Genomic DNA, 26,592 nt, shown 5'->3' with positions numbered 1-26,592 from the left:
ACATTACCTATATACGTGCTGCCATGTTTGCACATGTTTAAAATCTTCCAGATTACTAGCAGGGCTAATGGTTAAAATAGATACGGCAAGACCTGCTGTACTGTTATCCACTGTGTTTGCATTCAGATCCGGGGACTGAAGAGGAGAGAAGTCCTCCTCATTTATAATGTTTAAATAAGGATAATGATATAACAAATTGTGGTTATGGGTATATGAAATTATGAATAACATATGTAGGAGTTGGGCTGCTCGATCAAAACGATTATCAGTTGAAGTCAAAATTATTAGCGCTCCTGAGAATTTTTTACAAATAAATAAATATTTCCCAAATGATGTTTAACAGAGCACAGAATTTTAACATTATTTCCTCTAATATTTTTTCTTCTGGAAAAAGTCTTATTTGTTTTATTTTGGCTAGATTTAAAGCAGGTTTGAATATTTTGAAACCTATTTTAAGGTCAATATTATTAGCCCCCTTAAGCAATATATTTTTGATTGTCTGCTGAAGAAACTACTGTTATACAATGACTTGCTTAATTACCCTAATTAAGCCTTTGAATCACACTTTAATATGAATGCTTGCATATTGAAAAATATCTATAATATTATGTACTGTCATCATCGCAAAAATAAAAGAAATCAGTTATTAGAAATGAGTGATTAAAACTATTATATTCAGAAATAAGTTGAAAAAAATCTTCTTTCTATTAAACAGAAATTTCGGAGGAAAAGGGTTGCTAATATTCAGGAGGGCTAATAATTCTGACTTTAACTGCATATATACAGCTATTTTCCACCCTGCAAAGGCAAGAGAAATAAATACAATATAATAAAAACATGAAACAAACTGTCCTTTAAGCATCTTCACTGTAAGAAAAACATTTTAGCTACAAAAGTCCTTCAGTCAAGAGCAGTGAGGGATTTTCTCCATTTGTTGTTTGATTAATGATAAAAACAGGCGGCAGTAGAGATTTAGCGCACTGTCACTTTAATGGTTTTTCTTACACCTGTCTATTGATTCTCAAGTCATTTGTTTATTACACAAATGAAGCTTAATATAAATAATCACTAAACACCGCGTTTTGACACCTATTTGACCATTAAAGTGCTCATGTTACGATGACTGGTTGGTGCGCTCTGCTCTTCTCAGTGTGCGACTGAGACCGAATGCTGACCACATGCTTCTGACTGTGTGTGCGTGCCGCACACATTAAGCATGCAGTCTTTTGCGCTTTTAAGAGCAACAAATGTGTACAACTGGAAAGGGGGGCGGTATATGATGCAATAATCGTTAGTCTCGATTAATGGTTTTTCATAATCATTAGAAGCCAAAATCTAAATCGGATTTTCGATTAATTTCACAGCCCTATGTAGGAGCGCATTAAATTACTTTTATTTCTTGCAATTTAGCTTTGTAAATTATAAACTCATGGGTCTTCTCACAGTTTGTGTCTTATTTTGTCCGTTCCTCTCTTTTTCCCCTGCTCTGCTGGCCACGCCCACTCCTCCCTCTGCTCGCATAGCTCCACACCCATCATGAAGCATTTTTTGAAAAAAATTCTGAGGTAGACTTGAACTAAAAGAGGGGGGTTTCATGGCCCTTTAAAAGGAGGCGTGGCACCAAACCCCACCCCTGAACCCAACAGTCATTGAGGGATTAGCAAATGTCACCAAACCCCACCTCTAAACCCAACCGTCATTGGGGGAATAGCAAACCGTACTGTAGGAATAAATTTACGAATAATACAAATTAGCCACTAAATTAAAAAATCAAAATGCATTGGCATGAGAAAGCATTGGAGAAATCCTAAAAATACCCCCAAAAATGCTTTTAATATTTATATTTGGTAGACATTGTGTTCTGAGCACATTGTGTATGCATGTGATGTTTTTTGCAATGAGATAACTGAGAACCTAAACAATGTAAAGATTTCAAAACAGCACCAGGAATTCCTGTCACACACTTAAACTAAGATTTACAGCAACCAAATAGGTTTCCAATGCCTGTTTTAAATTATAAAGCAACATCTTGACTTTGAAGAATAATAACATGTACAGTGCATCCGAAAAAGTATTGATAGCGCTTCACTTTTTCCACATTTTTTCATGTTACAGCCTTATTCTAAAATGGATTAAACTCATTTATTTCCTCCAAATACTACACACAATACCCCATAATGACAATGTAAAAAAAAGAGTTTTTGAAATTGTTGCAAATATATAAAAAAAAAACAAAAAAAAAAAACTGAAAGATCACATGTACATAAGTATTCTCAGCCAATACTTTGTTGATGCACCTTTGGCAGCAATTACAGCCTCTGGTCTTTTTGAATATGATGCCACAAACTTGGACCACCTGTCTTTGGAAATTTTTGCCCATTCCTCTTTGCTGTACCTCTCAAGCTCTATCAGGTTGGATGGGAAGTGACGATGTACAGCCATTTTCAGATCCAGAGATGTTCAATAGGATTTAGTTCTGGGCTCTGGCTGGTCCAATCAAGGACATTCACCTATTTGTTGTGAAGCCACTCCATTGATATTTTGGCCGTGTGCTTTGGGTCAATGTCCTGATGGAAGATGAATCGTTGCCCTAGTCTGAGGTCAAGAGCTCTCTGAAGCAGGTTTTCATTCAGGATGTCTCTGTATATTGCTGCATTCATCTTTCCCTCTGTCCGGACTAGTCTTTCAGTTTCTGCTGCAGAATCCCCACAGCATCCCCACAGTGGCATGCTGCCACCACCATGCTTCACTGTAGGGATGGTTTTAGCCTGGTGATGAGCGGTGCCTGGTTTTCTCCAAATGTAATACCTGACATTCACGCCAAAAAGTTACATTTTAGTCTTATCAGACCAGAGAATTTAGTTTCTTATGGTCTGAGAGTCCTTCAGATGCCCTTTGGCAAATTCAAGGTGAGGAGTGGTTTCCGTCTGGCCACTCTACCATACAGGTCTGATGGGTGGATTGCTGCACAGATTGTTGTCCTTCTGTAAGGTTCTCCTCTCTCCACAGAAGAACCCTGGAGCTCAGACAGAGTGACCATTTGGTTATTGATCACCTCCCTGACTAAGCCTCTTCTCCCCAGATTACTTAGCTTAGGTGACTGGCCAGCTCTAGAAAGAGTCCTGGTGGTTCCAAAAATCTTCCATGTATGGATGATAGAGGCCACTGTGCTCATTGGAACTTCCAGAGCAGCAGAAATGTTTCTGTACCCTTCCCCTTGCTTGTGCCTCGAGACAATCCTGTCTTAGAGGTCTACAGACAATTCCTTTGTATTTATGGTTGGTTTATAATTTGACATGCACTGTCAACCCTGGGACCTTATTGACCTTATTCTAAAATGCGGAAGTGTACCTGTTTTCACGATTGTTTTAGAACTTCCGATACAGTCGCCTATGGGAGAAATGACTGGGAATAATAAACGGCAGAAAAAGGTCAAACTACTTGCTCTACAAACAAATGTTTGCATGACTATACAGACCAAGTGGAATAATATAAGGAAATATCAGTTTGCAACATTAAACAGCGAAACAAGCAGTTTTTAATGTCTAAAAATGAATGGAAGTGTATGAGACTGTAAGTCTCGAGCCAAAAAGATTCAAATGGCGCGTCGGCAAAGAATAAGGTGAATATCAACAGGTGTATGCCTTTTCAGATCATGTCCAATCAATTGAATTTACCACAGGTGAACTCCAATTAAGCTGATGAAACATCTTAAAAATGATCAGTGGAAACAGAATGTACCCGAGCTCAATTTTTAAAATGAATTTGCAACAATTTCAAAACTCTTTTTTTCACATCGTCAATATGGGGCAATGTGTGTAGAATTTTGAGGAAATAAATGAATTTAACCCATTTTGGAATGAGGTTGTAACTAGAACAAATGTGGAAAAAGTAAAGCACTTTGAATACTCTCTGGATGCACTGTATGCTTGAGCATTGTGTCTATTGGACACATCTTCTAATGAGTCGTTTCTTCAAAACATTTCAGAACTCTTGAACCCTTTGCTCTGTACCAATGATAGCATTATTCCCACATAACCTGCCCTTATAGAATATTCATAACGAAGTTTAATTTAGCGTGAACTACAAATTAGCCACAGAATATGATAAAATTGTAAAATAGCTATTGTAAAAAGATTGTATTGGATAAATCTTACCTTCATTGATCTCATTACTTTCACTGTCAATTTGGGCTTTCAGGACATATCGCTTGATGAGTCGCTTCATGAGTTTCTACAACGATAAAAAGATTGTGAATAGGATTTTAATTTAAAATGGCCTACAGAGAAGTGTCTCTGGATCAAAATCCAATCATTACCTGATATCGTGTAGGGTGTTTGATGGGATTTCTAACCGTGAATCCCTCTTGCGAATGGTAAGGTCGAAATCGATAAAGCTGTAAAGATATCAAAATTAAGGACGGCCATTTGTTGATTTGAACAGTTAGAAAACCCACGCTGATCTCTGACCTTAGAGCGACAATTGGCCATTCCCATGTCCTGCTGGCTGCTGTTGCTGCGGACCCTGGCCTTGCATAAACTCACTAGGCATGCTTTGGTGCGCTGAGCCATGTAATAGAAGGATTTGGGGCTGGGTATTAGATTAAAGGGGGCTGGAAGAGTGCTGCCTTCATCAAAATACGAGAGCCAGAGCTTTGCACGAGCAAACTTCCATTCCACATCAGCATCCTCCTGTGCTCACACACACAAACATCACTGTGTCAATAACAGCAAAATACTTTAGTTTATTATTGTAAATGTGCATGGGCTCACCTCAATTTCCTGGTATGAGTGATTAATCATGGCTATGAGCATGTTAAGGAGGACCACCACCATTGTGACATTATAGACCCCGTAGAGAATATAGCCAATGTTTTCAATGAACTTGTGATCGTACTTCAAGACAACTGAGATCACCTCGGATAAACCAAAGATCGACCAGAATAGTGTTTTAAAGCTTTCCTCTACCCTGCAACAGACATTCAGAATGATAATAAAACATTCACAAAAACTTCTTCACATTTAAATGTTTACCAATGCCCTTCTTTCAGCAGAAAATACTGCTCTTTTTAAAAAGCAACACTTAAAATAGTTTTAATGTTTAACATTGACACATTTAAAACATGGTTTTATTATGGTATAAGTATATAAAGTGTATAAACTTTTTGTCCAACCATTTGCTTCCTTTGTAGTAATACCATGGCTAATATTTTATCTGTAACATGAATGTGAGCAAATTCCATTTCAGTACTTTTTTTCTGTGAACTTTTCCTTTAACAGGTAAATCTGTCTAAATAACTAGGAAGTTTATAGAAGCAAACTTTGCCTGGGGCCTTCTGTCTATCAATACAGTTTGTATCAATATTTAAAACATCAGAAATCAGATTTTCACAGATATTTAGCCCATCATTGAGTATGTATTTACTTGTGTAAATGTGTGTAAATTTATATATATTCAGCTTTTGTATTAATTTCATTAATATTGACTAATATAAAATTTTTATTAGATTTATTCACAATAAGTTTGTAAAGTCATATTTTCTGTCTTTTAGTAATCAATTATATGAGAGACTTACTTTGTTTACTAAATAAATGGATCTAGATGGATTTGCATTGCATTTCATTAAATAAAAGTTAAAAAGCTATTAATTAGGCATAAATAGCAAATAATTGACTGACTGACTATTCTCTGGGGAGGGGCTCGGACTAGACATGAGTTTCTGTATATTTTGTGTGATTCAAAAGTTTAGAAATGAAACTAAAGAGACAGTTGTTGTTTCATTTTATAGGTGATTCCTAATATGAAATTTAACCATAAGCTTGGAAAGCAATTTTGTAGAATCAGATTTTTCCCCATTCAAACAGAATGCCAGAGCATACTGCCTGAAAAGTGCTTCAAAAATGGCCACAAAGTGAAATAACTTTCCTTAAAGAGACTTTGCCTATAGCCATGTGTAAGCATGTTCTAACATACATGCAAATATGTATCTAGCATGGTTAGCACTAGCATGAATGAGCACGCTGCTATAGTGTTTCTCGCATATTGAACATGTAGCTAACATGAATTAACTGAATCAATTTGTTTTGTTATATTTGTTGATGATTGTTGTTGAGTGACCTTGGGTGTCCAGAAAGGCACCATTTATAAATATAATGAATTATTATTATTATTATTATTATTCATTCATTCATTCATTCATTCATTCATTCATTCGTTCATTTTCTTGTTGGCTTAGTCCCCTTTTTTAATCGGGGGTCGCCACAGCAGAATGAACCAGCAACTTATTCAGCACGTTTTTACGCAGCAGATACCCTTCCAGCTGCAACCCATCTCTTGGAAACATATACACACTTATGCACATACACACACTCTCATACACCACGGACAATTTAGCCTACCCAATTACCTTGTACCTTTGGACTGTGGGGGAAACCGGAGCACCCGGAGGAAACCCATGCGAAGGCAGGGAGAACATGCAAACTCCACACAGAAACGCCAACTGAGCGGAGGTGACCCATCGACCTTCTTGCTGTGAGGCGACAGCACTACCTACTGCGCCACTGCCTCGCCTATTATTATTATTATTATTATTATTATTATTATTATTATTATTATTATGTGGCTAATATTTAACATGTTTCTGGCATGTTTTAGCAGGTTGGCTTTGCTAGACCATCATGGTATATAGACCATTTTAATGTGGTCATGTCATTGGCCCATAAACATTTCCTGCTTGTTATCAAACTATTACATAAATGTAGCAAGAGGCAATTCAATCACAACTTACTGTTCAAACAGCTATCCTAACATTATTTATCAATATGTGGCTTTTTTTGGATTCTCATAAGCTATAGAAATTGAAAAAATGTAAAACAGAAAATATGTTGGGATCATTGTTTTTGTTTACATCCCTCAAAAAGGCCTATAAGATACTTTATACTAAGATAGCTAGACACTATAAAAGAATTAAAGGTTTGAATTGAGGTAAAGTTGGTTTTATTTTTGCACATTCATTTAGTGCCAACTTGTCACACAGTTGCTATATTGTTTACCATGGTAGATTGAATATTTGGTGTGAAATATGACTTCAGAACACCATTAGCACTATTAACTTAACTGTGAATACTGTTGTGTTTGATAGACATTGGTTGGTAATATGATTTCACCATTTAGAATTTGCAAGGAATACTTTAAGTCACGCCGAAGCGACAGCCAACAGATGATTCTGCTTGGTCTTAAAGACCTCTGCGATTGATTAATTTACAATTTATGATGGCATAGTAGTCAAAATAGGACAAATGTATCTAGCTCATGTATAGGACAAATTCTGGTTCTTTGTGAGTGGGGGGTGCGGGTCTTTCAAACCACCTGAACCTACCCTGGCTACTGGCCTGCAATGCCCTCCAAAACAGGGTTACTATATTTTGACTATAATAAAAGCCATAGTTTATTTTCACAAGGGTTCATCTACATTGATCAAATCTTTTATTTTCTTGGAGGAAATGTAGGTGTTTGTAAAAGGGTTCATTAAAGAAGAAGAAGACACAGATTGGTATGCTGGCCTTCTCAATTATCATCATTATTATCAAATTATATGAATTGAATATTGTCAAATTGTATGACTCACGTGGTAAAAGCAGGGTTGTATTTGGCTCCCAAATAGTAGGAATACAAATTAAACATGCCAATCATGAAGGCAAGAAAGACCATGATGAAAATGACCATGAATTTAAAAATATCCTTAACAGTCCGGCCCAGGGATATTTGTAAGGGTCCGAAACTCTCATTAGCCGGCAAAACGTAGGCGATTCGAGAGAAACTGAGCACCACAGCGATGGAGTACAAGCCTTCAGAGATGAGCTGAGGATCAGAGGGCAGCCACCTGTTCCTGGCTGAGACAGAAGCATATTTTACTCTCACCACTTGATGGCAGCATTTTGCCATTTTAAATATTCGCTCTCACTGAGAACAGAATTAGGCTTTCTGGTCTTTCATAAGGCTGTTACAGCTCACTTTAGATTTTATGTACTGAATATAGAGAATCGTTATTTTTGTGACATACCGTAAGTGAAGTAGGCCACATCTGCTGGTAATGATGCATTGATCAAGTTGGCATTAGTCACATATAAATCCACATAGAGCTGTGCCTGGGACGCTTGCAGGAAGGCCATGAGCCGTGCGGTGAACGAGGCCACAAATACAGACAGCATGCCAAAATCTAACACGTTCCACAGGTGCATGATGTACTCGCGTGGCCCATCCGCCCAGACCTCCTTACACTCGGTCCAGATCATTCCTGATCAGAGAAATTAGGGCAAAGACAATAGGTTTATTCATCATTTTTTATGTTTAGGCCATGCAATAATTATATCAGCTTTAGCTGTCTTTATTTTTTTTATGGTTTATTATTTAAATCCAAAATAAAACAAAAAAGTGTTTCAGGGGTAATTAATGTTTGGCACTCTTTGGATAAGGTATTCATAAAGATAAACAACAAAATCATAAGTCCAAGACACTCGAAAAGTAAGAGAACAGTTTTAAAAAGCTTTTATTAAAATGGCTATAATTAAAATAAAAAAACAACAACAAAATGCCTTTTAAAAAGTAATAGCTATGTTGATAAAGGCTTTTTAAGTTTTTAACTTTTTGGATGCCTTGGACTTATGATTTTTGTTTTTGTTTTTAATCTAACTAATCAACTATTACTACTACTAAAATTAATTAGGTTTCTTTAGTCCCTTTATTAATCTGGAGTCGCCACAGCAAAATGATCCACCAACTTATCCAGCATATGTTTTACGCAGTGAATGCCCTTCCAGCTGCAACCCAACAATGGGAAACACCCATATACAGTCTTTTACACACATACACTTCCTCAATTCACCTATAGTGCATGTCTCTTGACTGTGGGGGAAACCGGAGCACCCCATGGAAACCCACACAAACACTGGGAGAACATGCAAATTCCACACAGAAATGCCAACTGACCTAGCCGGGGCTCGAACCAGTAACCTTCGTACTACCAGTGCCACCCCCGTGACACCCACTTCTACTACTACTACTACTACTACTACTACTAATAATAATAATATAATTTACATAATATATATATATATATATATATATATATATATATATATATATATATATATATATATATATATATATATATATATATATATATAACATTAAGCTGTTTCTATTAACAAGTAAATAAATAAATATATTTATAAATTTGATTAAAATGTATACAATTTAATTGTAATAAATAATTATAAAAAGCGATTCATTAAAAAAAAGATACAATTATATTAATTAATTTATGATGCTTATGAAACATATACAGTTGAAGTCATAATTATTAGTCCCCCTTTGAAGTTTGTTTTTCTTTTTTAAATATTTCCCAAATTATGTTTAACAGAGCAAGGAAATGTTCACAGTATGTCAGCCTTGGTGAAGGTATATATATGTATATATATATTTTTTTCTTTTTTGCATTTAACATCAATACATTTTGTAATCGTTAAAAATTTCAAGACATTCAGTTGATCAAGTGACAGTAATTATATTTACAATGTAATAGAAAATTTCTACTGCAAATAATCAATGTTCTTTTGAACAGAGTCCTTATAGTCCTTGTAATTCCACAAAAATTGTAAACAGCACAACAGTCAAAATTAAGGGTCAGTAGGATTTTTAGAAGTTTTAAAATAAGCTACTCCTTCACCAAGGCTGCATTTATTTAATAAAAAATACAGTACAAATTGTAAAATTGTGAAATATTAATGCACTATAAAATAACTGTTCAAAAGTAGTTTATCATTTAATTTAATAATAATGTGACTGAAGACTCCAGTCTTCAGTCACATGATCCTTTAGAAATCACTCTAATATTATTTATGTATGTATTATTATTATTATTATTATTATTATTAATGGTAATAGTAATAAAAGCAATAATGACTGAGTAATAATTTCGTTTAAAACTACATACAATAAGAATGTAAGAAAGTTTAATAAACATTCAACAATTTAACAATTGTTTTTTACATTTATTAAATGCCGCCTTGATGAACAAAACAATCTTTTTTTTAAAAAAGAAGAAAAAAAACTGACCCCAAACTTTTGACCGGTAGTGTAAGTGACACTGATTTTCACTAAATGTCATTGTTAGCACAGTATTTTTGATCAAACAAATTCAATCTTTGAATGCATAAATAAATAATTACCACAAACTTTTGTAACCTTTAAAAGACTACTTGTTAAAAAGAATATCTAGTTTATTAAGTTGTTTCTGTTAACAACGCTCTGCACCTCATGTTTGACCCATACTCACCTAGAACCCATTTCATTATCAGCATCTCTGTCCAGCTGAACTGAGTTGTTTTGATGCGAAAGATTTGCCGAGGATGATCAGTAATGGTTTCGTTAGGAAGAGTTTTGACTCCTGCAAAGCGGTCGGAGGCGTTGAGAACCAGAAGACACAGGAAAAGTGTAAATGAGACAGCATGAGCTACAAACTTCATGAAGGGACTGCGGAGAACCTGGCCCACCTGGAGAAGACACCACACACCCAGATACATTTAACATTGGAAGAAAAAATGAAGTATTCTTATTTTTAAAGAAGACTGGATTCTGTATGATGATGATGATTATGATGGTGATGTACCTTGCTGAAGGGCATAATCCAATATGCAATGGCAAGAAATGGCAATCCCACCATCACTCCCAGCACTGTCCAACATTTCACGCCAATTGACTGTTGCCTAAGGCCTGAAAGATTCTCGTACCACAGCGTCAGCAACCGCTGCTGGCAGTTGGGATGAGCTACAAACTGAATGCATATAACTGAATTAGACAATGTCTTGCAACAGCTTGTAATTTACATCAATACATTAACATATGGCTAATATATATATATATATATATATATATATATATATATATATATATATATATATATATATATGTATATGTATATATTAAATAGAAAAACTGTGACAACAATTTGGAAAATATCAGGCCAAAAAGAAGCTTGTTTGGAGTTTACTTCTGGATTTCCTTATTGAACACCATTGGTTCATTTTGATAACTTAATAGGTGCATTTGGGTTTGAGGGTATGAGAAATTATTTGCTCCACCCCTGTGACCTCGTGCACGTGTATTATATGTTCAGTCTACAGGCATTCACAAGTACTTATCAAATATAAAGCATACAAAGCATTTTTGTAATTTTCATGAATCTGTGTGATGTCTTGCACATTATATGATGAACATAAACAGCTGAAGGCAAAATTACTAGCCTTAGTATTGGTCTGGAATCTTAATTATTTCAAAAATATTTCCGAAATAATTTTTAATGGATAGAAGGTTTTTCATTCAATTTTTAAACATAATATTTTTATGAACTAATTTGTAATAACTAAGTTTTTCGGTCTTTTGCCAGGATGATAGTACATACTATGTTTCTAGCTATTTTACAGGCTACTAGTATTCAGCTTAAAGAGTAATTTGAAGGCTTAAGTAGGTCAATTAGGTTAACTAGGCAAGTCATTGGACGACAGTGATTTGTTTTGTAGCCAATCAATTCAACAACAGCAAAAGTCTAAAGGCGGCTATAAATACTGACCTTAACAATTAATAAACAATAAATAAATTATTCAAACAATCTAGATGAAATGAAATACAACAGGAAATACTGTGAAAAATGTCCTTACTCTCTTAAACATATATTTAAAAAATAATTAAAAGTTCACAGAAGGAATATGAATATGGCCTTTAATGCTGGGTGATTATTTGATGACCAAAACAATGACTATAAGCCCTCAAGCAGGTAGTGTTATGTTAGATAATTTAATTTTATTCATTTAAAATTATTCTATTTATATTATTTTTATATGTATACCTTAATGTCATAAATGTGTGTGCTTCTTGATATAATCAGATGCTCAACTGTAGTTTCAATCAGTTGAAAGATTGGTGTCCCGGCTGGCAGGAATATTGTGCTGAAAATGATTTGAATATATGTTCAAGATTCTACCAAACAAACTGTTTAGACCAATTATTAAAGACAATGCTTCATCATCTGTTTTGTTTTGCCTGTATATACCCTGGCAAGAACAATAAAATCTCAGAAAAGGAATCATCCTGAGTCTTGGAATATATTTTGATCCTCACAGTTTCTTAAAGTATATCTGGGCTTTGATCTTTTATATCTGGAATCCTATATTTAAACCTACACTGTAAAACCCAACAGTCAACTTTATCAAATGAATTGAGTGTAGTTAACTCAAAATCGACTAAAAGTTAATTCTACTCATTTGTTAAATACCTCATTACTTCAACTTAAATGGAGTAAGTTCACAGCACTCATATAGATTAGTTTTTTTAACTCAAATGGACAGTTTGAGTTGCCTTAACTTAATGAGTTTTACAGTACTTAGATGATTTGAGTTCTCTTCATTTATTGGGTTTCACTGTGCTCAAATTGCTTCATTTACTCAAATGGATTAAGTTCACAGTACTCATTAGAATTAGTTTTTGAACTTAAATGGTTTGTTGCAATCAGATTCCTCAAAGGGTTGGAGTTACCTTAATTTTGGGCTTTATAGTGCATGTTTCATTTCCCAGTACCTTTTTGACTTCATACTTAATGGCCAGTTTAACACGGCTAAGGCAGGGCCGATGGTGTTCGCTTGGATGATTCTGATCCACATCTCCATTCAGAATTGCCTCGACTTCCTCTGTATTCCGGCACAGATCCAGAACGCCAACCACAAAGTCCTTACACTGCATGGAGAGCTTCCTATAGTCATTCTGAAAGCAAAAAGAGCGACAGAATTACGCCAGAATGGCTTTTAATCACTCATAAAAACGAATTTAACCCAATTGGGATACAACTAACAGTGAACGCTCAGCTCTGAAACGTCTAAAAATCCCATGTTGCGCCACTGTCTGATTGACGTTTGCATCAGATCTTCTCAAACTGAGATTTTACCTAATGGAGGGCACCCAAGAGAAACTCGTCCTGCTAATTATAGCGCGGCATTGTTTTAAAACAACAAACATTTTATGTGGAACTACAGAGGCGGAATCACTGACACGCCATTACAACTGTCGAAAGTGATCGTCTGTGGAGAAAAACGGTGATGAGAGAATAATAACGGGGTGATTACAGGAAGCTCTCGATGGAGCAGTTTCAATTAATAGCTCGCTAACCACAATAAGGGGGGAAAACTGTCTGCATTCGCCAACTCCTGATTAGAAATTTCCCCAGAGTGACTCTCAGCGAAGAACTTCTTCCTCTACATATTTAAATATAAAACAACACACATCGCCGAAGCCCGTGAAGCTCTCTGGAGGAACGTTTTCTTTTGGAAAAAAAATGTTGTGTACAGAGATTCTAGTGAACCAGAAACTGTCATCCAAAAGCCTCTAATTTATAATGAGGATAATCTCAAGGGTGGGAAATTGGTTTTTGTGCGGAATATTGTGCTGGTCTGTGAGGCTGAATGAGCAGAGACTTTTCTCTGGGAGACGAGCAGCTCATTACAGGGCCATGAGCACACTCTTCACGATTGGACACTTCCTAGATTAACTGAGAAGCTGTTTAAAATGTGCTTTGAAATAATCATGAGAGTGCCTTAAAGGAGCCGGCGTTATCTACAAAGCACATAATGATTCATTGAAGTGATTTGGCTCATTGTCCTCGCAACATGGCAGATTTCTCCATGTCCTGTGATGATGTTAACCAATCAATAAAAGAAATGACTAATTTAAGAAGGAATTTGGGCTACTATATAATATCATAATTCATATTTTGAGAGTATGAGGTACATGAAAATATACAGTTGACATTATTTATTTTAGGGGATTTCTCATAAAACCATAATGAAGCCTACTTAGTGAACTCGTGATAACACTCCAATTCATACAGGTCAACATTGGGAACCCAATTATTTGCAAAAGTTAGAATAGCATACATTAGAAAAAGCTGCAAATAATTGATAGTTTAGCATATTAAAATTATTAGCTATACAAAGAAATTAAATCAAGTTATCAAATCTCATTAACCTTTTCTTTACCTCATAATTTAAACATTCTGATTCAAAGATCAGCGAATGAATCTCTTATTTAGATTTTCTTTTGATCACATAAAACAACAGAGCTGTCACTTTAAAAATGCACAGATCTATAATGAAAGAACTCGATTGCTTTCCTAATTTTTAATGCTCATTTAAGACCAAATTTGTTATGTTTAAAATACATCCCAGCAAGATCGACATGTTTAGATTTTATTATTATTATTATTTGATATTATTATTAAGCATATGCCTGTTCAAATATGCACCCAAAACCCAGTGTCCACTTTCACTACGCTTCAAATCACGTGTACAGAATCTGTTTGGAAAAAAAGGGTCTATTTATCACTATGGAGAGCATCTGACAGTCACACACCGCTAAATGAACTGACTGCATAAGAGGGGCAACGCCACCTGTTATGTAAGCAAATCCTGACATTTTTACATTTATTTAAAGAGTTCATTCATTCATTTTCTTGTCGGCTTAGTCCCTTTATTAATCTGGGGTTGCCACAGCGGAATGAACCACCAACTTATCCAGCAAGTTTTTACGCAGCGGATACCCTTCCAGCTGCAACCCATCTCTGGGAAACATCCACACACACACATTACGGACAATTTAGACTACCCAATTCACCTTTACCGCATGTCTTTGGACTGTGGGGGAAACCAGAGCACCCGGAGGAAACCCACGCGAAGGCAGGGAGTCCACATGCAAACTCCACACAAACGCCAACTGAGCCGAGGTTCGAACCAGCGACCCAGCGACCTTCTTGCTGTGAGGCGACATCACTACCTACTGCGCCACTGCCTCGCCCTATTTAAAGAGTTTTCATGCCTAAATAAAATGAAAGAACAGAACAGATTCACTTGTAAGAGCAAGGGGCATACCCTGGTTCGTTCGGCAGCATAGGTTGTCTATGGAAAGGACTGGCTCTTTAATGTTAATTGCCACCCTTAATAGAAAGATTAAAATATGGGAGAAATAAACTTTTATGGGATGGTAGCAGGATACATTTAGGAGAACAAGATGGATTTTTAGAATTGGAAAATGATTAGTTTCTATGCTAAATGAAAACGTAACCGAACTTTTTAACGTGCTTTCCAAATTGTATAAATTATTATTATTATTATTATTTTTGAATTAAAAAATTCATTTAAAAAAAGTTCATTTTCCTTTAGCTTAATCTCTATTTTAGAGGTCAACACAGCGGAATGAACTGACATATGTTTTATGCATCGGATGCCCTTCCAGTTGCAATCCATCACTGAGAAACACCCATACACACTCATTCACAAACACACTTATACACTACGGCCAATTTTGTTTACCCAATTCACATATAGTGCATGTATTCGGACTGAGGGAGAAACCGGAGCACCCAGAGGAAACACAAGCAAAAAGGTGAAGAATATGCAAACTCCACACAGAAATGCCAACTGGCACAACCAGGACTTGAACCAGTGACCTTGCTGTGAGGCAACAGTGCTATAACCACTGAGCCACCATACCGCTCTATTCAACAATGAAAAATAAAAAGATAAATCACTACTTTATGCTGCCAGCTTTAGCTCTGTATTATTTTGGGACAGTGAAAGCCTTTAAATATAAAAACTTATATTTAAAGTTTATGAGATAACTCAACGTAATTATGACAAAAAATGAATATATATATATATAATATTATGTAACAAATATATAATTATTGCCTAATCACCATTGCAGTTTTTTAATCATTTCATCTTAACTATGACAACATTTTTACTTACTTAAAAGAGTTTAATGTGAAAAAGTCTAAATTATAGGATAAAAACAATTATGGCAAACATTATAACGATTTATTTCATCACAGCAAGTGTTTTTTTCTTATGTGGCAGAACTGTTTTTCCCAGCACCACCTGTTATTCCAAACCTGTTTTTCTTCTTTTGAAGATTTCTGGTAACCAAACAAACAGAAATAATCAATAAAACAATAGATTTTTTTATGTTTCACAGAAAAAAGAAGTTAAAGATGTTTGGAACAACATTTTTAGGTTTTGTTTAGAGTGATCTCTCCCAAACAATCTATTTTCCACCTCAAATAGTTTAAACAGGTTTGTATTATTGTTGGGCAATGTCAACCAATTGGCATTGTATGATGTCTAATATGAAACATTGCGATGGACGATGGCATCGACAGCACAGGTGGCGGTGAATTAATTATTTATGACTATTTCATTAATTCATAATGAATTAATTGTTTGTAGCCAACCATTTCAACTACCTGACCCGCATGGTCTTTGTTTTACCCATAACCAAATCATAAATGCATAAAGACAAGTTACACACAAATTACCACCTGTCAATCACTTTTTCCGTGAGATTCTGGCATGAATAGGCAGAATAATTTGTGTTGTTATAATGGCGTTGTCACACTTGGTTGGTAAAAAATGTGCGTAACCAACAGGAACCAACCAACAGTATGTAGGATTTTTGCTAAAATCTAAGTTCATGCGTGAAAGCGAAAGATTGAAGCAGTGTATAGACGCTGTGACACGTTGCCTGATAGATTCAAAAGACCGAAGAGTCATCTCGTTTTACAATATCGATACATCCTTGATAAACTGTCCGATGTGCACTGCTCTCTGGGGTATTGTGCTCAAAGCGCCTGCTGACTGCTGAAGCTCAGAGTCAGGCGCACACATAGCCTACACTGCAGCACATGACAGAGTGTGTGTGTTTGTGTGTGATCACGTGATGTGTGTTTTCAGCAGTATAGTGTGAAAAGAGGGCTTTTCAGAAATGCTAGGTGAAATGCCACTGTGGACGTGTATCGCTTTCATTCCAAAATGGCATTTTAAAACTAAGACGTACTGCTCAGCATTGTGATGTTTGTCGGCCATCGGCGATGGCATTGTTTTTCGACCAAACCCTAGTTTGTATTCATGAAATACAGATATATATAAACATATACTGCCTTATTAAAGGTGATGTTGAAAACCCTTGTTATAGCCTTTAATGTACACTGTAAAAAAAATCTGTTATTGATCAGTTTTTTGTATTTTGGGATTCACATGTGAGGTGTTTTCTGTTTATTTATGTTGTGAATTGCATTATAGAACCTAAATCTCTGCCCTGTCAACTTTTGATGTTAATCAAAATTCCAGTCTACAGTCAAAGTGAATTTTATTGAAATTTGTGTAGTTTGAAATACTATAACGTACAAGAAATAATATAGAAGATCCCAAATTGCATACTTATGCACTATTCTACTCCATTTTGTCGTACAAATAGTGTAAGTAGTGCATTCACACTGAAAACTCTAAAAAGAATAAGTGCACTTTAAAAACCCGGATGATGCACTTATTCAACCAGTAAAAAAGTAAGGAATGTTGAACACTTCATGCAATCAACAGCCGCTGCTTTGCTCACGTAGCGCAAGGGGCGGAACTTTGAGGTACTGATGTTTGATTACTTTATTTATTTTGAAATTGTGAAAGCAAAATTCACTTACAAAAGTGATTATAGAACCTCCCGATGGTGAATGCAGTTATACTCATGGCAGGCATTATTTGGTAGTTTGGTCCTTTATTTAGCTAACTTGGCAATCGTCAAACGTAATCAGAAAAACTTTTTTTCCACTTAGTAAAAAAAAACATTAGTGTTTCATTTGGGATGACACTACATACATATACTGTGCTGTTGATATAGCGTGCCATTTGGGATGCTGCTAGAGAGACATAAGTCTGTAAAACAACAGAAAATAATTACAATGTTTTTGTAGCATAACATACAACACCAACCCAGACAATATATCGCTTTAAATCATTAAAAATGTTAATAAAAGTCACTTTTTTCTCATTTTTGAAGGTTAAAAGCTTTTAAAAAAGTACCAAGGTCCCATAATGCAATTCAAAAGTATAAATAAACAGGGAGAAATCAAAATTAAAAAACATACATCATAAATACTAAAAATTGCTAATTTATGGATATTTTTTTACTCTTCTCCTATTAAATTTTGTCCTAGTACCATGACTTTGACTGACAGCCCTGGATATGGCATATCTGTACGCTTCCTCACCTTAAACTCAGTCTCGATGTTGGCGAGTTGTGCCAGCTCATTGCTGAGCTCCAGGGCAGTGAGCACAGGGTCTTCACTAGACAGAGACAAATAGGCAGCACTAGCCAGGCCTTTATAGGCGTTCATCCTTGATCGCGAGTGGCTGAAAGAATCCTGCTTCTGTTTCTCCGCGCACTCCCCACACTTGCAGAAATAGTCGTGTGGTTTCTCAATACGAGCCCCTTTAAGCAACAAGATGTGCACAATCTCATACTCCTTACAATGGGCTGCCAGAATCATAGGTGTGATGTCCTGAGAAAATCGAGTCCCGTCTTCATCATACGCGTAGAAGTCATCATCCCGCAGCTCTTGCTCTAGAGGACTCAGAGTCAAGCGAAGACCACCTTCGAACGCAGGATGAGCCAGGATGGCCTCCACTATCCGCACGTAACCTTTGCTGATGGCTAACAGCAGGGCATCACCAACCCTTGCCAAGCCTTCTTTCTTCAGCAACAGTTCGGTGACCTCCAGGTGCTCGTTCCCCACTGCCAGTTGCAATGCATTCTGGCCCATGTAGTCCACACAGTTTACGTTCAGCGTCTTGGACTCCTCAAGCATCTTTCGGACTGAAGGGATGTTTCCGTACTCTGCGGCATCTAGAAAACGTTCCTCCTCTTCAGTCAGACTAGTGCCTCTCTCGCTGAACATGTACGCTGGGCCCCGGACGGCCTGTCGGCGGATTTTGTCCCTTAATGTGGTGTGTCTGCGCTGCATGGCTTCAAACCTGGAGAAACAAAAACATATTGCTGATATATAGGATTTGGTGAAGCTGGAATAAATGGATCCATCATCTACAACAAAGGTGTCCAATCTTGATCCTGAAAGGCAATATGTGTGCATTATTATGAGTATTCACTAGCTGTTCAGGGTACATCAGTAGTACACTTGTTACTGCAGTGCATCATAGGCTTTATATTAGTGTCCTCTATAACAGCCACAATGGTTTTGACCATCACAACTAACTGCTGTCTGCTAAACAGTGCCGTATTTGAAGGGTTAGTTCACCCAAAAATGAAAATGCTGTTACTAATTTTTCACCCTCATGTCATTCCAATCCTCTAAAACTTTTGTTCCCTTTCATAACAAAAATTAAGATGTTTTAGATAAAATATGAGAGCTCCCTCATCTTCCATAAGCACCAACGGTCCTGAGATGTTACAGTCCAGAAAAGCACCTATAAACATTGTCCAAATGTGACTTCAGTGGATCATCTGTAATCATATGAAGCTCCAAGAACACTTTTGTATGCCAAAAAACTGTTAAATTCAATTAGGCTTTGTCTTCCATGTCAGATCAGGTTGCACATTTACTAAGGGTAGTATGATGCTGAATAATGGCACTTCTTCGTACAGCCTTTAGTAAATGTGAAACCTGGCTACCTGACATTGGAGAGAAGTTCTAGACAAGGGATGCCCTGTAGATTTTAGTTACAACTTGCCTAAACACACCTACCCGGAAGTTCCTACTAGTAAGAGCTTGATTAGCTGGTTCAGATGTGTCTAATTGGGGTTGGAGCTAAACTCTGCAGGACACCGGCCCTCCAGGAATGAGTTTGGGCACCCCTGATCTAAACCAACATAGTCATATTTTTACAGGATTTTTCTTTTTTTTTGCCACAAAAAAGTGTTTTCGAGCTTTGTTTTAGAGTACAGTTGACCCACTGAAGTGACCTGGAATGTTTTGACAATGTTTTTGACCCTTTTCTGAACATTGAATGTTTCTGGACCATTGCTGTTTTGAGGATTATACACATCTATTATACAATATAGTAGTATAGTATGTCTAAGTGAGCTCTCAGATTATATCTAAAATATCTTAATTTAAAGGTGCAGTAGGTGATTGTCTTCAGAAACATTTTTTGTTGAAGTCTCTTCACAGTCCAATAGTACTGATTAAAGTAAATGATCCAAATGTGTTTATATGCATTTTTATATTCTGGGTAAGGCATAAAACTAAAAATGTTCATCCAATTGAATATTGTTGGGCAAACATTTTAAATAATTCTGATAAGTAGCTCAAACTGTTTGTCAACAAATGCAGATTTGGGCTTTTGTGCATCTCTGTTCACACATATCCGCCATTAGCCGCAGCGCATAAATGCATTATAGGATTGAATCTGGAATGTAATTTTAAAACTATGTATAGCTGGGAATTTACTCTTCAACTTAAAATTACCACAGTATTATGCATATCTTCTTAATACACTACTAACAACTAGCAAAAAGGCCATTACATAGAAATAGCTAAAGGAAGATTCCCCATCTGTAGGTGAATGGCAAGATATTGTAAAAGAGGTGTACGATATGGAAGTACTGACACTTTCCTTAAGACAACAAGCCTATACAATTTCTGCATTCTGGGTTAAATGGTTGAGAAGAAATGTAATGTTTTAATTTTTTTGTGGTGCTTTTATTTATATATATCTAGAGCCTGTTGATCTTTGACACGTAACTCTTAACAAAATTTTATATAGCAACATTTTATCAACCATAAAAACGAATGTAAATAAGATTGTATTCGATGTCCTTTGACACTTGTGTTGTATGTTTTTTTTGTTTCCATGTACCTTTGATAATGTTTTTTTTTTTGTATTGTTCTGAACTGTTTTGAAAAAAAAATTATAAATAAAATTAATAAAAATATATATATAAAAAAATCTTAATATGTATTCTGAAGATGAATAAAGGTCACAGGGGACTGGAACAACATGAGGGTAATAAATTAATAATAGAATATTCCTATTTTTAATGAGCTATCTTTAAGACGTTAGATGCAGTTTTAAGTATTCTTTGAGTACTGGGGTGTCCAAAACTGTCGAGCCACAGTTCTGCAGGGTTAAGCTCCAAGCCTATTAAGAATACGTCAGTTAACCAAGGTCATGGCTGTGTCTGAAATCAACCCCTGGAGTCTGAAGTAGAGCACAATTTAAGTGAACTGCAATTATTAGATCTTTTCTTTATATTTTATATTTTAGAGTGCACTCATTCAATCCCATTATGGACTGCAGTAGTGTTGAGAATCAAAAATGTTTAGTTAGTTAGTACATAGTTAATTTTATTTGTCCCCTTAGGGAAATTTCACTTACAGCGTACACCCACATAGACATCTGACAATTTCACATTTGGCATTTATATAATTAAAACATTTAAAAAAACTAAAGTACCATCGTACCACTAATCTAAATGAATATTCAATCTACAGGGATAATGATAATTTTTACCTATTTCTTATGTATTTGGGAACACACTATCGATGACCTGGTGGTAACAATTTGAAGGTGTATAATAAAGGATGCCTCTCATCATTGACAATTATGTTAGTCTTTCTTTGTACTCTCTATACTTTTAAATTTTAGCAATTGAATACTCGCACCTATTTATTTTTTAGATATAACATTTTGAGAAGTGAAGTAAGATTTCTAAAGAACAAGTTTATTTGTAAATTTTACATAAAAGTTATTTTCTTAATAATGCCGTCCTTTTAATGTAGCTTTTATCCTTTAAATGAAATGAATAGATTTATCACCACAACATTTCTAAACTAATGCACTTCAAAATGATCTACATTATTTTTAATACTGAATGGCTTATCAAATAATATATTTAAGTTATAACTTGCATCAATTACAATAATATATATTTTAAGTCAATAAAAGGGATAAAAAAAAAAATACACATCTTACACATTGTAGATAATGTTAACCGACAGCTTCATCCATGGTATTGTAGACTTTGGATTCAAGCACACACCGCATGACTTTACAGCACAGTGCAGGGCCATAAATTACACCGCTGGTCAATGAGATCAATGCAGACGGACTTCTAATTACACGCATCCTTTACTAGCTCTTCATCTCATTACAGGAACCTCCTCAAGAACAGATGTTCTTAACGTCATATTATAGCATGATCTTCACCTCAGGACTTCATTCATTTACTTTATTGAATTAACCGGAGGTGCTTTGTAGTGTCAGCTTCCCTTGAACTTAAAAAGGCTTCAAAGACGCTGAACTAGTTAAACCTTAAGCAAGTTATATTCAAACACAAGCCAGGTATAGACAGCAAAAGATGAAATCTAATTTTGATCCATTTTGCAAGAGCCTTGGCGCAAATTGTACAGCGTGACAGATCACAATTGTAGATGTCACTTAGAATAAAATTCATTGCTCGCTTCACAATATGATAAATCAAACACAGCGTTTTTTTGTAGCATGCAAAATGCCATTTTGTTCCATCTCTAAATCTTTACTGATCAGTTTTTGGAGAGCACAGAGGACGAAGAATCACAAACGTACCTGTCATGGGCCCTAAAACTAAATGAGATTGAAATAAACAGGCTTAATAATTTATGTTTCAATATGGTCTGTGTGAACTGTGTCAATCTAATAACTGCAATGTTGATTTGTGAAAAGGCCAAGGAGATTTTGCTGCTCTTGCACAGCTCAGGAAACTTAGATGAGTTCTTGGTTTATTTGAGAATCAAGATTTTAAAGATATATTTCCTAAAAGAACCCATGAGACAACTGTTGAAAAAAACTATTTAATTTTAAGATTAGACCAAACAATTTGTTTTTGGATGATTTTGCTGAAATATTTCATAATTTAAAGGTTTGGCTGGCCAATAAAATGTTTTTGAAATAAATTTTAGAAGCTTGCACCCTCTTCGAATGTTATCACTCGGTTGAATGGGTGTTTTCAGTAGTCATCAGCTGATAGATATGGGCCAGTATGGGCCTTCTGTGCCTACTGGTAGGCTCAGAAGACTGTTATCATCCAACCACATGGTTTGTCAGCTATACTAATAAAGAAGATCCAGATCTGTTTTTACATTACTATGACGGTTGGGGGGCGAAGCAGTGGCGCAGTATAGTGCTGTCGCCTCACTGCAAGAAGGTCGCTGGTTCGATCCTCGGCTCAGTTGGCGTTTCTGTGTGGAGTTTGCATGTTCTCCCTGCAATCGCCTGGGTTTCTTCTGGGTGCTCCAGTTTCCCCCACAGTCCAAAGACATGCGGTACAGGTGAATTGAGTAGACAAAATTGTCCATAGTGTGTGTGTGTGTAAATGTGTGGATGTTTCCCAGGAATGGGTTACGGCTGGAAGGGCATCTGCTGCGTAAAAATTTGCTGGATAAGTTGGCGGTTCATTCCGCTGTGGCGAGCCAGGATTAATAAAGGGACTATGCCGACAAGAAAATGAATGAATGAATGAATGAATGACGGTTGGGTTTAGGGTTGGGGTAGGGGCAGACGTTAATAAAATACAATTAATGGGAAATGTAACAAATAAAATGAATAATTCCTGTTGTTAATTAGCTATATTAATATAGAAAACTCCAGATCTTGATTTGTTTTTACATTACTGTGACGATTGGGTTTAGGGTTGGGGTAGGGCTAGACATTAATAAAATGCAATTAATGAGAAATTTAATAAATAATATAATTCTCTTTAACTTCCGGCCACAGCCATGTGTGATCTATAGATGATTAACCATGTGGATGGATGATAACAGCCTTCTGAGCCTCCTGTGGTATCAGCTGGACACTCATTCAATCGAGTAATAACATTCAAATCGGCTGAAGCTTACAGCATTTGTTTGACAAAATATAGTATAGTTTAAAAATAAACTTTAAAAGATTTTATAAATACAAACATTCAACTATTCTTTAATATTTTGACTTTTGTTGTTTTTGTTTTATCATTTATTTTTTTCTTTTTCAGAATTCTTATTTATTCCTATAAATCAAAGCTGAATTTTCAAAATCTTTCCTCCAGTTTTTAGGCATCACCATAATTTTACTTTATATTATATATAACTAGGGTTGTAACGGTATGAATTTTTCACGGTATGATAATCGTCTAAAACAATACCACGGTTTGACGGTTTCACGGTATACGGTATGTTACAAATGTTACAAAATAATAGAACAGTGAAGCAAATTTGACTTTTTCCAAATAATATATTTTTAGTTACTATAAACAACACCACTTACAATGAACAAATAAAAATAAGAAAATAATAAATAATGTGTCAAAGTCCAAATAAAGTCCAAATAAACATGGTGCAAATCCTCAGTAAAAATAGATATAAATATTTACTATACTATAAATAGTTACATAACGAAACTAGATTCAATATGGAACATCCTTAGGTTTTATGTGCCAGCATGGATATGGTTGTCTATCGATATGGATTTGGATATGGTTGTCTGCAATGCAGACAAACAGCTGCATCTTCATTTGCGTCTTTTGAAAACAGCAAGAGCAGCAGTTCGTCTTTGCTGTGTCACTGTTTTGTCATGTTTCTGTGCTGCTGTGCATGCAAAAGTATTTAGTATGAGAATTATTTCATGCAAAACTTTTTTTTTTGCGTTTTATTTAGCCGCGCATAAATGTATGCCTATGTCTCATTCCGTGTTGTTCAAAAAGCTTGGTCCACAAACAAAAGCGAAACCTATGCTTATTGGTTGTGATATAGCGAGTTTGAACCAATCTGGGCATGGAGGAGGGACAATGCATCAATGTATCATGTCTGATTTGTCCGGAGACACAGTGACGAGCGTTTCTTTGTCAAATCAGCTTTGTCAAATGTTGATGACGTTACCGCACTGATTCCGGAGCCTCTGAAAGTCCGCGAATGTTATGTGATACAGCACTGGAAAGCTGAGATTCTCTTCTTTATGCCAATCTTTGAATTGTATGAATCGGATCAGCGGATCAAAAGTTATTAAACATTTAAGAGCAATACTTATTTTTAGCCGCGGGCGGCTGTCTCGATCTTTAAGGGTTAAAACCGTTGATATGCAATTGTTCATGGTATGATAATCGTGCACGTTCAAATCGTGGTAAACCGTCATACCGGTATATTGTTACAACCCTATATATAACGTAATATTATATATAACTTTATATTATATATAACGTTACTTTTTAGTATATTTAAAAATAAAAGTTAGTTTGTGTTTAAATCAGACTATCTCTTTTAGGTTTTTGGTATCATTAAATATTTTTAAACTATGCAATATTCGGATGACAACCCTTGTTCTGAGGAGCATAATCTAAGAGAGATTGTTCTGCAAAACTCTTCATTTGCACTTAAATCGAACACTTACATCTAAAATGAATAAAAATAGTTTCTCAAGGTTGAGGATAAGTCTAGGTTTATAAAACATTTTAACAATTTAATCAATATCAAAAGAGAGATATGAAAAATTATTTAAACAGCGAGGTCATGCATGCACAACAGTTGGCTATAAGTATAAAAAAAGTATAAATATTTATTGAAATATTTTTCATTTTTCATTATATTGCTTCAGAAAACATTCATTCATCATCTGGTCATACAAAGTTTTGCATTATCTTAGTGGTTTGGATTGTCTGGTTCATATGTGTATTTTCTGAAGTGTGATCTTTGGTGGGCCTATGTTTATTGCATGATGTTAATGATTGTCATTATTTTTATGAAAGAAAGTCATATATCATATATGTGTCATAATGGTGATTAACGTTTGTTTTTTAGAGCAGTGTCCCTTCAAGCACATCTTTTTACCTTTTACTATTTACTTAATCCATTGTTCTGTGAAGAACTTTTAACAGCAATGAAACTTTTCATTGCACAAAAGGTTTATTATGATAAAAAAACTATGTGCTACATTAATAAAATATTTTAAACGTTTTTTGGGGAATAAAAAAGTATTTTTCTATGACATCATTAACAACACCCCTTTTTAGTCTCACCTTATGTCTTTATTTACTGTACTTGCAAAACCTGTTTTAGGTAGCTAGTGTTTAAAGTAAAACTAAGGATGTTTTTACTACAGTGATGATAAAGATAGTAAAAGGCATAAACTGCAAAATCAACTACAATTTGAATCCGAAATCAGCTAGATTACTTTCTCCACTTACAGTTTTTCTCAATTGCATTGGCTCAATTATCCATTGAAAATTTTTTTTTTCAAAATAGTAAGTTAAGATCTCTGAACAATTAGCTTATTGTTTACAACAAACTGTGATTTCCTATTGATTTAAGCCAGTTGCAAAAGCTTTGGCTCACGTGTGCAAACAGAAAGAACAATTGTCTGGACAAAACGTAATTGCATGGCTTATTGATCAAGACTGATGAATCGATAGTCATTTAAACTCTCAAACTCTTCACAACTTCTCAATCATTTTTTATCGTTTAAGCCATCACACTGAAAACAATTTATTTAAGCATCAAACATTTGTATATATACATAATATAATTTCCAAGTGAATAGATCTAGTTGATCTAAACTGATTATTGATTCTCAGTTCAATAGCTGTGCGTTCCAAAATATGTCAGCGTCATTTCATTGTAGGCTACAAGTCATCTCATGCACTTGTCAAAATTAGTCAAGAACTTAATACCATGAATACCATATATGAATCCGTGGA

General features: G+C 35.3%; 1 protein-coding gene across 4 annotated transcripts in view; it reads right to left on the bottom strand.

The window, feature by feature from the left end:
- The window catches only part of trpc7a (transient receptor potential cation channel, subfamily C, member 7a), a 59,177-nt gene that overhangs the window by 4,560 nt on the left and 28,025 nt on the right, over positions 1–26,592 (bottom strand). For all 4 annotated transcript variants that reach the window (XM_087269654.1, XM_087269653.1, XM_087269652.1 and 1 more), the window contains 10 exon segments: positions 18,143–18,905; positions 12,634–12,816; positions 10,670–10,834; positions 10,337–10,553; positions 8,063–8,296; positions 7,628–7,892; positions 4,773–4,968; positions 4,470–4,691; positions 4,319–4,396; positions 4,158–4,233 (listed from right to left, as the gene is read on the bottom strand). In XM_087269654.1, coding sequence (XP_087125780.1) covers positions 4,158–4,233; positions 4,319–4,396; positions 4,470–4,691; positions 4,773–4,968; positions 7,628–7,892; positions 8,063–8,296; positions 10,337–10,553; positions 10,670–10,834; positions 12,634–12,816; positions 18,143–18,905 — 2,399 coding nt within the window.

The sequence above is a fragment of the Danio rerio genome, chromosome 10, assembly GCF_052040795.2.
Source record: "Danio rerio strain M-AB ecotype USA chromosome 10, GRCz13ab, whole genome shotgun sequence".
Lineage (NCBI taxonomy): Eukaryota > Metazoa > Chordata > Actinopteri > Cypriniformes > Danionidae > Danio > Danio rerio.
The sequence above is the reverse complement of the archived record's forward strand: the minus strand, read 5'-3'. Positions and strand labels throughout refer to the sequence as shown.